This window comes from Molossus molossus, unplaced genomic scaffold (genome assembly GCF_014108415.1).
Source record: "Molossus molossus isolate mMolMol1 unplaced genomic scaffold, mMolMol1.p scaffold_m16_p_2, whole genome shotgun sequence".
Lineage (NCBI taxonomy): Eukaryota > Metazoa > Chordata > Mammalia > Chiroptera > Molossidae > Molossus > Molossus molossus.
In genome coordinates this window covers 135,913,026-135,928,132 of record NW_023425355.1, presented here as the reverse complement: position 1 = coordinate 135,928,132, position 15,107 = coordinate 135,913,026, and the positions used below count along the sequence as shown (strand labels likewise).

Here is a 15,107-nt window from a genome sequence, read left to right as displayed (position 1 = left end):
AATGGAATGTGCCCTTCTGAAAAATAATACCAGTTGAGTTGCTTTTTAAATACTATAAATTAAATTAATTTATGGCCTTTGCCAACATACAAGTAGCCAACTTGTTGGGGCCAAGGTATCTTGTTTGCTGTCTTTTAATATATCCTATTTGTATTAAAATGCCTGGTGGGTGGTATCATTGATATGAAGCCTAATGTCAGTATTTTCAACTGAGGCTTTTATTCTGAAAGGGTCCTTTATATTAAGCATTTTTTCTGTCCACACTTTTTTCTTAACTTACCTATTTTTATTTAGTATTAAGTAGATACAATATTTTTATAAAGGGATTTTCCAGCTTCAGGCAACTTTTACTTTTATTTATAATGTTTCTGTAGCAGCATTGATTTTTTTTTTCTTATGTTCAGTACCTTGGCAAGCCACTAATAATGAACTTGTTGAGCTGGGTTTAAGAAGGTAAATAGAAAAATGAAGATAATGAAAATGTTTTTGCTCTTTCCGTTGGAGGGTTGCAAAAAAGGCGTCCTTTAGACCATGCGCTTTTCAGACTCCTAATTCTGAGGTTTTCAACAGCCTGAAAATGGTCCTGCAGCAGAGTTACAGATCATTTATAATAATGCTCAAATTGCTAGTTCGAATGAGTCTGTGCCAAAGGCTAGTCATTAACCATGGTTGATTAGATTCAGTTCCTCCTGTGCTTTTTAGATGCTCTTTACCTGTGTGTTTGATCTTCATGGCTATTTGAACCTGGTGACATGCAGTTTTCATCTTAATTATATTTGTCATGTAATGGTAGGAGAATGATTGAGAAATCAATATGATAAAAATGTCTTCTCATTTAGGAAAAATCCTGAAAACATTAGTCATTCTGAACAACTCAAGGAAAAAGAAAAACAAGGTTTTTTCAGGTCAATGAAAAAGAAAAAGAAGAAATCTCAAACAGTAAGTAGATGGCTAATTTCTATATACAGTGGCAAATGAGTCTACATTACTCCGTGGGTAGTTTGCATTTTATATGTGGCAATCAAAGTGAATGATTTTCTTATTGAGACCTGACATGCGAACACTGTGTAGGTTTCTTTCTCAAACTCTATACAACTATCCTCCTGTCACAGAGCCTTTTTTAGATTCAACAGAATCTCCAGGAATAGAAGAAATTTAATTTGGATGAGAGAGAACACTTTAAGCCTCTCTCAATAAATGTCTTATCTGTTTGGATTTGTATTCATGTAAAAACTATGAAGCTACAGGATTTATTTCTCTCTAGGGGTTAAAGATATGCGAACACTCAGTAAATGGTTTTGATTTATGCTTAAATCTTAAAAGTCATAACTAACTATCACTCAGTCTTCTCCCCTGGCTGATTATCCAATTCCTATGTTGACAAGTGTACTTCTGGGCTGTAGAGTCAAAGAGAGGAGATAGTATTTGACATTTCAGGGCTTGCTTTAGTAGGAAGATATGCTTATCCTGTGATTGAACTGTGCAATGGAGCGAGTCTTAGCTCCTGGGAGCCCTCTGTCTGAACCCAGGGCTGCCTCCATGGAACTGTGCACATCACATCACTGAACCACCCAAGCAAGGATTCTGCTGGTTAGTGACATGAGAAAACGTGGGGAAGCCAGGCCTCCAGGCCAGCAGGCACTTCTTTACCCACGGGAAGCCTGCTTCTCCCTTTACTTTATGCCATCTTCCAGACTAGACAGTGTTGAGTCGGTCATTTTAAATGATTTTGTTTCTAGTTTTACTTCAGATGTGATTGAATCTTATTTAAAAAGGAAAAGGATTCTAGGGTTATGACTCAGTAGTTAGTAAAGGTGAGATAGATGATAGTAGCAAAGAATGATAGCCAAAGTAAGGATTTTTCTTTCATAGATGTTCTAGAACTATATTCATAATCCTTCTCAATTACCCTTCTAGATTATTCTATTACTTGCTTGTTTGTTGAATTTATATATTTCATTATAAAATATGAGTTAATTACAGAAAAATTGAGAAAAAATTATAATTTCTAATCTACCACCCTATAACAACTAGTATTAGTTCCTCTTAGCTTTTTAGCCTATGCATATGTCTATGGGAAAAGGTGGCTTTTTATTTTGTTTTAAATAATAGTAATCATTCTAGTATAATTTTGTATCTGGATTTTAACAGTAATTTCTGTCTGTCAATACACACAACATGTATGTTACTACACAAATCTTATTATCTTCATTTTAATGGCAGCATGATATTCCTGAAGTGTTTATTTTTTAAAAACTGCTTATATCTCTAACTGAAACTCACTTAAAGCAGAATTTCAAGTCAAAATGGCACTCAATTAAATATTACTACATTTGTTATTTAGACTAGATGAATAAAACAGACCTGATTTAAATTAGAGAAGCTCAAAATATTTAAAGTGCTAATAAAGTAATACTTTCATCATTGTCTGTAGAACATTTGTCTATCATGAACATTGAACTTAGACTGCCTCCTCTTAACCACTCTTATTTCTATTTTGATGTTTTTTGTTCTGAACCTCAGGTCCATAGCCACTTATGGGGTGGTTAAGTGGAAGAAAGTGGCAGAAACCAAGGAATTGAAGTGTATAGATTCATAGATGTTCTAGAACTATATTAATAATCCTAATGTCTGTGTATTGACAGACAAGGAATTTGTGTATAGATTTGGCTTTTGATATCTGTCTTAGACCAACATTAAACTTAAAGCCACTGGTTCACTGTGGCCTGTGTCGAGTATATACATGTTGACTGACTTTATTATTTAGGATCAAATTTTAGATGTTGAAATAGTGTAGGTTAGGGTAAATAGGAAATTATTATTCTCTAATATCCTCTCCACTTGAACATCCTTTTTTAAGGTTTTCATACATTTTATTTTTGGTATGTAAAGTAACTGTAAAATATTTCTGCACAGGCCACAATGCCTTAAGCCTTCAAACCAAAAGTTTTTTGTACCTCTGGATTTTTTTAGTTAAAAAAATGTTTTTAAGGACTTAGGGGATGTAGAGTAAGATTTCCAAAGAGCACTTAATATATCTTTCCAGACCTCAGGCTCCTAAGTCTGGCATTTCATTAACTCTGCCCCCTTCGCATGAGCAGAAATAGAATTAAAGTTAGCTTTTTTCACTTTCTAGAACTCAGCAAAAGGAAACTAGGTAACCAAGCTTTGAAAGGTTTAAAGCTTTGTAGCATTGCATAAGGTTCAAAAAGGGAAATGTAATGCCCAGAGCACATAGAGAAGCAGCACATTTTAAAGCCTCGATGGGTACTAAGTCTAGTTTAACCCTTTTATTTCGCTGATATAGGAGCAACCCAGGCAAGTTGTGACCTTCCCGAAGTCGCACTATCAGTTGAGAGAACTAGAGGTGGGTTCTCCTGACTAGCAGGCCAAGGTTCAGTCCCTGCCACCAGCCCACTCGGTGGAGAGCCTCGGACCACTTGTTCCTGGCTCTCTTGTGGCCTCCTTAGTGATGCAAGTTTAACTCTTCCCTGGGACCCCATCATGGGAGCAGGGAACTTCATGGGCTGTTTTACTCAAATGTTCTCATACACACATCTATAAAAGATGATCGGAATACCTTTACACGCATTCTACTTCTCTGAGAATTGAGATGTCCACAACAGAGACAAGTGGTGTCAAAAAATAATTTTGTATTGTAAGGGTGCCTGCTTTGACTCAATCAAATCTGGAAGCCGCCTTGGGAAATCTGGCTTCAGTTCCAAATCCAGAGAGTTACATAAGCCCTCAGAGCATATGGTGACTGCCAACTTGGTAGTTGTACCCGAGTTAGTATGCACCTCAACTGGTAATCGTGCTTCAATTTAAAGACTGAATTTTCTGTTTCTTCACTTTGAAATTTCATATTCTGAATTGTGCCAGATATTTCCCATGGGGTGAATATTTCTAACACCCTAGAACCAGTCTTCTTCCTTGACAGTAGAACCCTGCAACAGCTATCTTCCTCTTCCAAGTGATGTGTTCTGGGTCAAGAGTTGACCATGTTCAAAAGGGTCTGCAGTATCTTTATTTTTATTTATTTTTCCTAACAGGCAGATTGCGTGGTAGATTTTTTTAGTTGCGGAAGTCTTCTCTAGCAACTAGTAAGAGATTGAAGTTCATCGGTAGCTCTTTAAACACAATTCTTTATTATAATTGTATTTCTGATAATAAAGAAATCCTTAAGTGTTTTGTAAGCTTAATGTGAATGATGTGTGTAGGTCTCTAGGCATTCCTTTGATAGGTGTTGATCATGACCACATATTCTCTATATATGTAGAAGTTTTTTGCCTGTCTTAAGTTACATTGTTGGCATCTTCGTCTCCAGGTGAGAAGTGACACAGTGCCCCTCCAGATGCACACACAGCACATTCTTTCAGTGACTGTTAATATTTAACAATTTGAGGGCTTCCAAGGGCTAGATGTTTCAGCAAGAACACTTTTTTTTTCTTTTCTTTGGCAATTAGTTTATTTGTATCTTATATTGCAGACAGATTCCACCAACGGGGAGAATCCAAGCATCAAGAAATCCCTCTTTCCTCTTTTTAATTCAAAGAATCATTTAAAGCATAGTTCTTCTTTGAAAAAGCTTCCTGTAGTCACTCCACCCATGGTACCCATTTTTACGTATGGTAGCCCTGAAAAGTCCAGTAAACTTGTTTTACTGATGACAACAGCATGTCTTTTATTTTCATGGGGTCATATTCTCTTTGTGCTAGTTAAGTACCTGAGCCAGTTCCATAAATTCACTGAGACATAAATTCTTTGCTGTTCTGGATTTTCTGAAGCAGTTAAGGAGGTTGAAGCATAAAAGGCTGTTGAGCAAACAAACTAGTGAAAGGCTGGTTTGGGTTGTCTGATTAGCCAATTGTCAGCAGACAGCATTCATAAAATTCCTTATTTCCTGTAAAGAATTTGATTAACATTTATAATTTACAAATGTCTTTTTGTTTGGCTCACAAAGTTTGTTAACAACACTTGGTTGGCAGTTTGTTTATTTGAAACCAAGTTGAATTGACCAAATTGAGTGAGCCAGCCGGCTCCATGAAAAAACAGCTTCCGTTAGTTGGTGATTTGCTTTTTTCTTGCCTGGCTCTAGCTTTTGCTGGTCACTTGGTTTAAAGCCAGGGCTTTTGCTTGACATTTGGCGTTACTCTACTGTGTTCACCAAAATCGGTGAATGGATCAGTTGCATTCGTGTGGAATTTGTGGCACAAATTTCCAGCATTTTCATCATTCATAATGCTAGACCCAGATTCTTTACTGGGCAGTGTCTTGTGATTATGATTCAAACCATACTTTTCTACTTTGCTACCCTTGAAAACCTGCTAGACTTCTTTGAGTACCACCAAACACAGTGTCTGGATCATTTTCCCAGCAGGAACAAATTTTTGTTTTATTGAACTGGTTCATAACCTAACTGCAATGTGGAATGAGGATACGACAGCAATTCCTGGTACAGCCCAATTTAACTGCTCTCTCTTACAGCGACTAAAACTAACAGCATGGGAATGCTTTAAGGGTTGAGATTTTAACAAAGCTGCATGACATCTGTCAATTTTTCCTAATGCAGGGAAAATTAAGAGGGCAGCAGAATTTAACTAGCATCACTTGCATTGTGAACATTGGGAGAGTTTGGGTTTCTTTTTTATTGTTTTCTTTTTTTTATTGTTTTTTTTTGTTGGGGGGGTCCTTGGGAGGTTGAGTTTAGGTTTGGTTGACTTGCTTTTGTTCTCTTTTGGGGTGTGGTTGCATATCTTAATTAGGCTTATTGGTGTGCTGATTGAATCCTTGTCTATATCCTGCTCTAGGTGCCCAATTCTGAAGGCCCCGATCTTCTGACATTGCAGAAAGCCATTCACTCTGCTAACACCCCAAGCGGCAGACCAAAGGAATGGCGTCCTGAGAAGATCTCCGATCTACAGACCCAAGTGAGTGGCACAGACATCACTCCTAGACTCTTAGACTACAGTGATCGTCTCTCCTAGGGAGAGGGGCAGGGTTGAGAAATTTAGCCTCTCAGTGTTACAACAATATTCTGGAAAGTCTCCCTAGAATATACCCTCACTAATAGCCAGATGTATCTTGGGGTCCAGATGGATCTTGCGTTGATGACCCTTGTCCTACTAGGGAAAAAAGTGAGCTTCCATTAGACTTCACCTAGCTGGGGATATGGGTGGGGGTGGGCTAAAGAGATGAATGAGATACAGCCCAGCCTACAAATACTCTGTAGCCTAAGAGAGACAGAAAATCCATAAATAACCATAATTGGTGGTAAAAAGTGAGGCATGCCATAAAATGTAGGGGAAAGTGAAAAGAGGTAGTGGGAAGATTTAAGGTTTCATTAAAGGTGGTAGTATATAAATTGGGCCTTGAAAGACAGATATGATAAGCTTTCTTGAAAGATTATTTAAACTTTTTAAATCCATACTGTTTTTGATAGAAAAGAGGCAAACAATTGCATTAGGAAGTACATATTAGACGGTACGTCTAATCACATTTCTCTGTCATAATGGGGGAATAATAAGTAGAAACCGAATCCGTAAATTTTTCAGGTACTGAGGTTTGTCTTTTTTAAACAATTATTTTGATTGGAAATGTTAAAATAATTGTATCTTCATTATCCTGTAATGAGCATAGCAACATAATCTACCTTGTTTTTTTATCATATTCAGTGTTTTAGAAATCCATTGTTTCTCTGTACTATAATTTCTGACAACTCTGACGAGCTGTTGAGGCTGTAGAGTTATTTGTGATTTGGAGGAAGAGGGTCTATATTTTTATAGGTTTGCTGTTGACCCTCTCATTGTAAGCTGTTACTTAGAGCTGCTGGTATGGCTTCGTGGTTGAGCATCGACCCATGCACCAAGAGGTCACGAGTTTGATTCCCGGTCAGGGCACATGCCCAGGTTGTGGGCCTGATCCCCAGTGGGGTTATGCAGGAGGCAGCCCATAGATATTCTCTCTCATCTGTGTTTCCGTCTCTCTCTCCCTTTCCCTTCCTCTCTCTCTAATATCAATAAAGGAAAATATTTTTTTAAATGGCCTAAAGCAATGCATATGGTCAGACACTCAACCACAAATGGAAAATAGTACAAGTATTTGTTGAAAAAAATCCAGGTATAAGTGGACCCATGCAGTTCAAACTCATATTGTTCAAGGGTCAACCATAGTTGCTCAATAGTTACACATGGTCAGGGCTATAAAAATCACCAGGGATGTCATTGTGTTATCATACTAATTCCATTTTTGAAGAGAATACACTTTTGAGCACTTATAGTGTGCAGTATACTGTGCCACATCCTGTGGGGACCACAAAGCTTTCTTGGACAGACTTTGGAATGCCATGGAGGATGCTTCTCTAAGAGCAATTTCTACTTGAGTCAGTTCTCGAGCAGTTTCCCTTGGATTCCAATGCTCTGTTCCTTCGAATCTTGTAGTGTTTCTGGAGATCATCGACATTATGTTAAAACTTTGCTGAGCCCTTAAAAGCGTGTTCCTTGAAGATTGGCAGCCAGAGGTAACCCTGGGAGGGCTTTGAATTTCACGGTGGGTGCTTTCACTTGCCTCTTCTGATGGTGAGCTGCCTGTCACTAGTGAGGAGCCCACAGGGCAGATGGCTTCCAGGACCCTCCCTTCTGCCTCAAAGCGCAGTCCCCCAGCCACACAGCAGACAGGGCAGCCAGGAGCCCATGTTAGGAATCCAAGGCCTCCTGTGAGTGAATTGTTTTAGATTCTGTAGGACTTTTGCTTGTTTCTCTGTGCTTTGCATTTTTGATGCTCCAATCTTATCCTCCCCCTTAAAAAAAATAAATAAAAAATAAAAAAAAATTAAAAACCCAAAAATAAAAGGGCAGAAATGAAACATTTGGATTTTGCAATGTCAAGGGAAAATGGGGGAGATAAGAACAGAGCAGGGGATACTTTGTGAAGTATATGATTGTCTAACCCCTGTGCTGGACACCTGAAGCCAGTACAAAATAAGATTGAATGTAAACTGCAATTGAAAAACATTAAAAATTTTAAAAAATAATAAACAGCTTTAAAAAAAGAAACAAAAAAAGAACAGATGGGGATATATAAATTGAAACATTATATTGTTTCAGTTTCTCTTGCAGCTAGATGGTCATATGGCTGAGCCCTGGCCACTGAACTAAAAGTGGCTGCTTTCTGTAGCACTGTTGGGAAATCTTCTCAAAAGGAAGAGTCATATCCCTTCTTTTGCTTCTTCCTGCTGGTTTAAGCATGAGATAGATCTCCCTCCCCCTCTAAAGGTGGGATGCAGCAGATAGAAGGGGCCTAAGCCTTTGATCATCCACCACACCAGCTCTAGATTTATTCTCTGGATTTCTAAGCTTCTTTATTAAGGAAAAATACATTCAATCTTGTCTGGAAAACAACAAAAGAACAGATAAGGCTGTGCTAGGCCCTCCTCTCCCCCCAGGGCCCACCTTCCCTGGCTTCATGCAGTCATGTCAGATCTGCTCCTCTCCTTCCAGCTTTCCAGTCTACCCTACACACACTCTCCTCTTGTCTTCCAGAGCCAGCCGTTAAAATCACTGCGCAAGCTGTTGCATCTCTCTTCAGCTTCCAATCACCCGGCTACCATGGACCCCCGCTTCCAGCCGTTAACAGCTCAACAAGTCAAAAATGCCTTCTCAGAAATTCGGATTCACTCCCTGAACCAGGCCTCGGGTGGGAGCAGTAACATCCGGCAGGAGCCCACACCGAAGGGCAGACCAGCCCTTCAGCTGCCAGGTCAGATGGACTCTGGTTGGCACGTGTCCTCTGTGACCCGGAGTGCCACAGAAGGGCCTTCCTACTCTGAACAGCTGGGAGCCAAGAGTGGGCCAAATGGGCACCCTTATAACAGAACAAATCGGTCTCGAATGCCAAATCTGAATGATTTGAAGGAGACAGCCTTGTAATGTGTGCTTGGGGCGGGGGGTGGGGGAGGGGACAAGCCAGTTGGGAGGGGTAGGGGAGGGGGTTGGAGGGTGGGCTGGGGAATGGGCTGGGCCAGGGTGGTAAGCCAGTATTTTCAGCTTTATGAAGGTGTGTGCAATATTGTATGTGTGGAGCCATGTGGCTCCTCACGGCCACAAATGCTAGTCAGGGATCTTAGAGCCACAGGAGTTCCTTAGGGATCGCCAGTCTCCACGGGTCTTGCGTGAGAATGGATAGAGTGTGCCATTGAGGAAGAAGACATTCTTGCCAGTTTCTCCCCCTTACATTCCAGCTATAGTGCAATCCCTCTTGAACTTGGGAAAGCCAGGACATGTTCTGGCCCTGCAAGGGAAATAAAAATCCGTGTTGACCGATGCCCTTACCCCAGATTTTTTTTCTGCCTAGACTAAATGTGGGGTTTATTGTAATCCAAGAATATCCCTTTGAAGGGTTAGCAGATGAATTAACTGTATGTCTTAAATTGTTTTCTAAACTTCCATATTTGATAGGATTTGTAACATTTATTTATAATTAATTAATATTGTACTGTTATAATCATATCTTTTATGTTAAATGTAAAGTTATTTTGAGCTGTTTGGAACATTGTGAAGCAGTGGGACAGCTACGGTAGTTTCTATAAAAACTAAACAGTAACATTTATATATTGCATCAGGAGTATTTTATTCTATATATAAATATATATATATGATAAACATATGTGTCTGTTTTATAAATATAATCATTTAAAGAAAGTATCGTTATGACACTCTGCCATATTTTTATACATTTGTAATATGAAGTGAGTATTATACTTCTAATCAAACGAGTTGAATTGTGGCTATATGTAACTGTAACAGTAGGAACCTTGCTCAACTTTTAGGCCCCAGCAGTAGCCTCTAGATATGCTCCTTGGTAGCAGACAGGATGCAGCATCTCCTTGCAAACCCATGGTGGAAGAAAGTGGACTAGGCTAGTGAGAGCTCTGGCAGGCCTTGTCTCCATCCTCACACAATTGGCTCCTCTTCATGTCCAGGGACGTTCCTTGCACCTGAGGGAGAACAGATCCAGGCTTACTCATGGGTCTTTGTAGAAAGAATGTGCTCTTCTACTTAGAATTAGTATAGAGCATTGACCAAAGATTTGCCAGTAAACATTCCTAGTTGCAAGGTTGTAAGAGGCCCCTGTCTGCAGACCTGGCATACCAGCTCTATGCTCCTGAATCCTGTGCACTGTACCAGAGACTCTTGGTGGGGAGGAGAGTGGGTAGATACATGTATGGCATCTCTATTTCTAAATACTTCTTTTGTTGTGCTCTTTCCGGTACATTTAAAAGACTCCTGAAGCAATTCTAGATGTAGAGAAAATTCCTATACCCACTTTTTCTTCCTGGGACCATCCACACATAACAAGATTATGCACGCGCGTGCACACACACACACACACACACACACACACGATCAGACCAGGACTTCTCTTTCTCTCACTAGATCTCCTTCAACTCCCAAGTTCCTGCCAAGTGTCATAAAGGCCGTAGGCCACCTAAGGTTATAGCCCCATGTCTCTGGGCCATCCTGGACAGAAATCACTCAACACTATCATCCATCAAGAACATTTGATTTTTGGAAGTAGGCTCCTAGCAATAATAGTTTTAAAGGTCCCCTCCCACCCCTCAAAGAGGTAATGTCTCAGTATTTATTACTTGTCCCAGGATTCTGAGAGAGTCAGTCCCTGAATCGAGTTAGCTGTAACTGATATGTGCTGTTACTGTTCCCCTCCCCCACGATTTTGAGAATCATAGTTCTGATGATTATGAAGATTATAAAGAAAAAGTCTTAGTTTCTTTGAAGCTTAAATTGTGTGCATATTGCATTTTTATATAACTACTATAATGATGTGCATTGATTATATATAGAGGTCATTTTAAGGTGCTTTTTATTTAATTTACTAAGTGTAATAGGCACTAAAATGAAACAACTGGGTACTATCATTGAAACAATTTGATTCACACCAATAGTTTGCATGCTCTTTGATTCTTTTTATATCTTGTTTCTTTCACCAGTTCAGTACTGTTTGAGTAGCTCTGAATTCTGGCTTTTCCCAGGCAGCTGCTCAGTTATATAAGTGATGTGGACCCTTAGCAGTTTTTGCCTGGATGCTAATGACTCTAAAAGGGTGTGTAACTCTTCTTTTTCATACTAGATCTGTACCTTGTGTTCCCCCTTGCAAACCAGAAACTACATTTTTTTCCTCTGGAAAGACTTCTCACTGTGCTGTGCGCTTAGGAACTGCGCAGTCACATTGCCATGATGTGGCATTTGAGGCTCGTCGTCACCTAGCGGCTGGTTTCCCATGTTTTCATCCTTGCTAACACTGGGATCTCAGATGTTTGCAGATCATTTCTATTCCTGATGGTTCTTCAAAGAAGGGCTAGAATAATTGCCTTCTACCTAGAGCAAAGTAAACCTAACCGATGAAGAGTTAATACATACTTTTCTTACATTCCCAGATTTGAGCCAGAAAATATCTACAGTGTTTTCAACTCGTGTTTTTGAGGTAGCTCTTTTATCCTCTTCTCAGCTTTTATCCATTCTGACTTTTCATTGACCTCAGTGAGCTGTAAAGTGAATTACAATCTGCATTTCTAGCATGTATAATGCTTTTCCTACTCACACAGGGAAATGGTCAAGTTTCCTCTCAAATCTAATGGGCCCTCTCTTAGCTTTTAACTTATTTTCCTCTGTCAGTGAATTCTCGACCTCACAGAGATTTGCCATCCATGATGAGGACTTGATTCTTTAGGAAGAGAAATTTTTATGACATCTGTGTTCTGTTATCTGCCCTAACTTCCTAAAGAATAAAATGGTTGAATGAAGGCTTATCAATTACTTTGTTTTATGGAAGTATCACTGATCTCCTTTTGAAAAGAAACTCTGCTTTGCTGTTTTTCTAGTTTTGCTTTACCACCATCCTCCTTTTTCTTCTCAGAAGTTCTAAATCAACTTTCGCTGAACCTTATTTGGTCCCGGTCTGAGGTTTAGCCTCTCTCCAGAGCCCCAGACCAAAAGTAGTCCTTACTAAGGGGCTCAAGAGAGCTGTCTCTACAGCAAGCGTTCTCAACCAGGGCCAACTTTGCCTCCCGGCAGTATTTGGCTATGTCAGGAGACATATTTACTTGTTACAACTGGGTGCTACTGTCATGTTGTTAGTAGAGGCCAGGAATGCTGCTACACAGCCTACATTAACAGGACACTCCCAGAAACAAAAAATGATCCAGCCCCAAATGTCAGCAGTGCTAAGGTTGAGAACCCTGCTCTTACCATGTTCCACCAGTCGGTAGAGCTCAGCCCTGTCCTTGTCTCTCCAGGCTAGGAAACTGTAGGTATGAATTCTTCAGCATCCCAGTCTTTTAAAGAATCTTCTACCACTGTTTTTGAACCCGTGGAATCCTATTGTTCATTTCCATTATCTTGGGCCTGCTAAAAGGTGCATCCTTTGGGAGGAGACCAGAGTTACTTTATTGGTGTTTGAGAACTTAAATTCTAGGTCAGCTTCCTTAGAAAATCTTTCATAGACCCATGATGCTTATATTAGAAGTGAGCAACAGCCTGGCATATTGGCATGATTTTCACCAAGTGCTTAAAGACATCCATGGCTTTTAGCTGTGTCTCCCAAAAGAAAATGTCTTTGTTTTTCATTTAGGCCATTTAAGAGCTCTTAACAAATATTGGCATATGACAGACCGATTAGGAGCAAAACCTGGTGGTTGTGATGTGGCTGTTATAGGAGTATTTGTGCTGTACGCTTTGGTCAAATCTGTTTTCAAACCTGCTTTAAGACTCACCATATGCAGTTGTACTTTTCATTCTAAGCTCAGAGCTACGCTGGTTTCTAGTCATGTCATGTATTATAAAGTATGTTGTGGTTGTAGAGTTAGCCAGTTTAGCATGTTCCTAATCTGAAAATTAGTGGACTTCTCTAGGAAATGCTATCCCATTTTTCCTTCCCAGCTCCTCTTAGTTAACGTCATAGTATCCTCACACTTCTTAAACTAGTTTTTAGAGTAAATAAGGAAAAAAGCCATTTATTCTTCTAGCTATGTATTGAGAATGACTCATAAGTGTACAGCTTTTTTTAAAAGCGAGAGGATTACTTTTCAAGTGTGTAGAAGGCGCTGTTTATTTCTATTCACCTAGGTCCTGGTGGTGACCCAACTTTCAGCAAGGGCAATCGCTCATTGCAACTTATTCCTGGAGCTCAGCTGGGACTCAGAAATCTGCATATTCTCTCCTGATCAGAACATTTTTTCTGGAGAGCACTGCTTTTATATCTAGAAGTTCGTTACTTCCTGCATTATAGTGGGATATTGAGCTCCATGTGAGCACTAAGATCCACAGACTCATACTTTTATGAACTGGGAATGTGGTATGATACACTGAACCAAGTCAGAAAATACTGAATTACTTCCTTACTTCCTTCAGTTCATCACTAATAAAGTGTGTAGGCAGAGAAAACTTATTTACAGTTAAAATCAAATGGTTTCTTTTTAAAAAAATATGTTTTTATTGATATTTTTAGAGAGAGAGGGAGGGAGAGAGAAAGATCGATGTGAGAGAGAAACATCGATCAGCTGCCTCCTGTACGCCCCCTGCTGGGGACCGAGCCCACAACCCAGGCATGTGCCCTGACCGGGAATCAAACCCAGACCGCTCAGTCCGTGGGCCAATGCTCAATCCACTGAACCACACCAGCTGGCAACAAATGTTGCCTTTAAAAGGGGCAGCAGAAAAGACAGTACAAATGTTCTAAGTGTCCTGTCGCTAATCCCCAGGTCCAGAATCTCACAAGAAGATTCTCTCAGAGACTTAAAGGGCCAACTTAACAAAACACAAAGTTGTAAGTGGTTCTGATTTCTTCCTTTTATGTCTTGACCAGCTGAGGTATAGAATATCTCAAAGTCTGATTCAGCTGGGTAAAAAGTTCTGTCTTAGAAACCATGAGTAAATACAAGAAAATGAAGCTGTGACAGGACGAGTCCCTCGTCTGTATACACACAATGTGGTGAAAGTAAGGTGGCTAGGAAACTTTGGGCCTGCTGCCCTATTCTATTCTATTTCTTCTTTTTTAATTGAATGTACTATAAAAGATCATAGACTCCTGTGCCAAGTCAGTTACTACGTGAATATCCATTTCCCATCGTGCTTTGTTAATTCATCAGCGTTGGGCCTGGTCCTGACTCTACCTTTTTTCACTCTGGGCACTGACCCACCTTTCTGTGTATTTCCTATAGGCTCTTAAGTATGATCACAACCTGCCTTGTATTTTCATTCATTAACTGTTTACTCCCAAATTTGAGGGAGATTTGTCTTTTTGTTTTGCCAGAAAAAAAAAATTGTAATAGTTGCACGTTGGATTTCTAGGGCCAGAGAGCGGCGTCAGTGAAACCGGTTTCACTTCTAAGGCCCTTCATTACCTACAAGGTTAAGCTCTCTGAACCCCATTTGATCCTTGGGTCATATTTTGATCCTCCATTGGAATCTGAAAAGAAAAACAAAAAACGGTCTCCATGTTGTATGCAGAATAGAAGTTGCCTTGTTTGTTACTCTTCCAGCGCAGAGTATCAGGGAGAAAGAGGCCTTATCTGTTCCTCCATCCCCTCCATTTTGACAGACTGCTAAGAATTCCTCAGGACTTCCTTTGGTTTGGGATTGTACTTGCCCAAAAGCCTGATGTGATTCATTTCAGGCATAGACAAGCTTGTCCTAGTGTTTTGCTTCAGGGTTAATCAGATGAAACCCAGGAATGGAAAAGGTAGATGCCTTGACTTTTGTCCCTGTTGGGGGATTAAAGTGTTTATCGCCAGAGTTGTCAAAAGCTCCAGTTACAAAGCATTCAGAGGTTCACGAAATAAAAGATGCTTTTTCTTCTGGAGAACTTTGAAGTTCTCTATGATGGCTTAGGTTTTCCACAGTGGAAAGCAAAATTTATACAAAATCCATTTTCACTAGAGATATACGATTGGTTATATATAGTCCTTTCAGTCTATTTCCCTCTCCTTGTTTCCTCTTTGGTCACTGATGGAGTCAGGCTGGAGGGGTAATGCTGTGATTGCAAGAAGTCAGTTCTCACTGTAAACTTGGATTAATTAACAGAAACAATTAAAC

General features: G+C 39.7%; 1 protein-coding gene across 5 annotated transcripts in view; it reads left to right on the top strand.

Annotated features, from left to right (window-relative positions):
* Nucleotides 1–13,527, top strand: part of CDKL5 (cyclin dependent kinase like 5) — a 179,781-nt gene extending 166,254 nt beyond the window's left edge. For 4 of the 5 annotated variants that reach the window (XM_036270962.1, XM_036270965.1, XM_036270964.1 and 1 more), the window contains exons 16-18: nucleotides 840–939; nucleotides 5,811–5,930; nucleotides 8,541–8,927. In XM_036270962.1, the coding sequence (XP_036126855.1) occupies nucleotides 840–939; nucleotides 5,811–5,930; nucleotides 8,541–8,927 (607 nt within the window). Of the gene's footprint in view, nucleotides 1–839; nucleotides 940–5,810; nucleotides 5,931–8,540; nucleotides 8,928–11,005 lie in introns of those variants that run through there. The other variant, XM_036270966.1, reaches the window with a different exon arrangement.
* The last annotated feature ends 1,580 nt before the right edge of the window (nucleotides 13,528–15,107 follow it).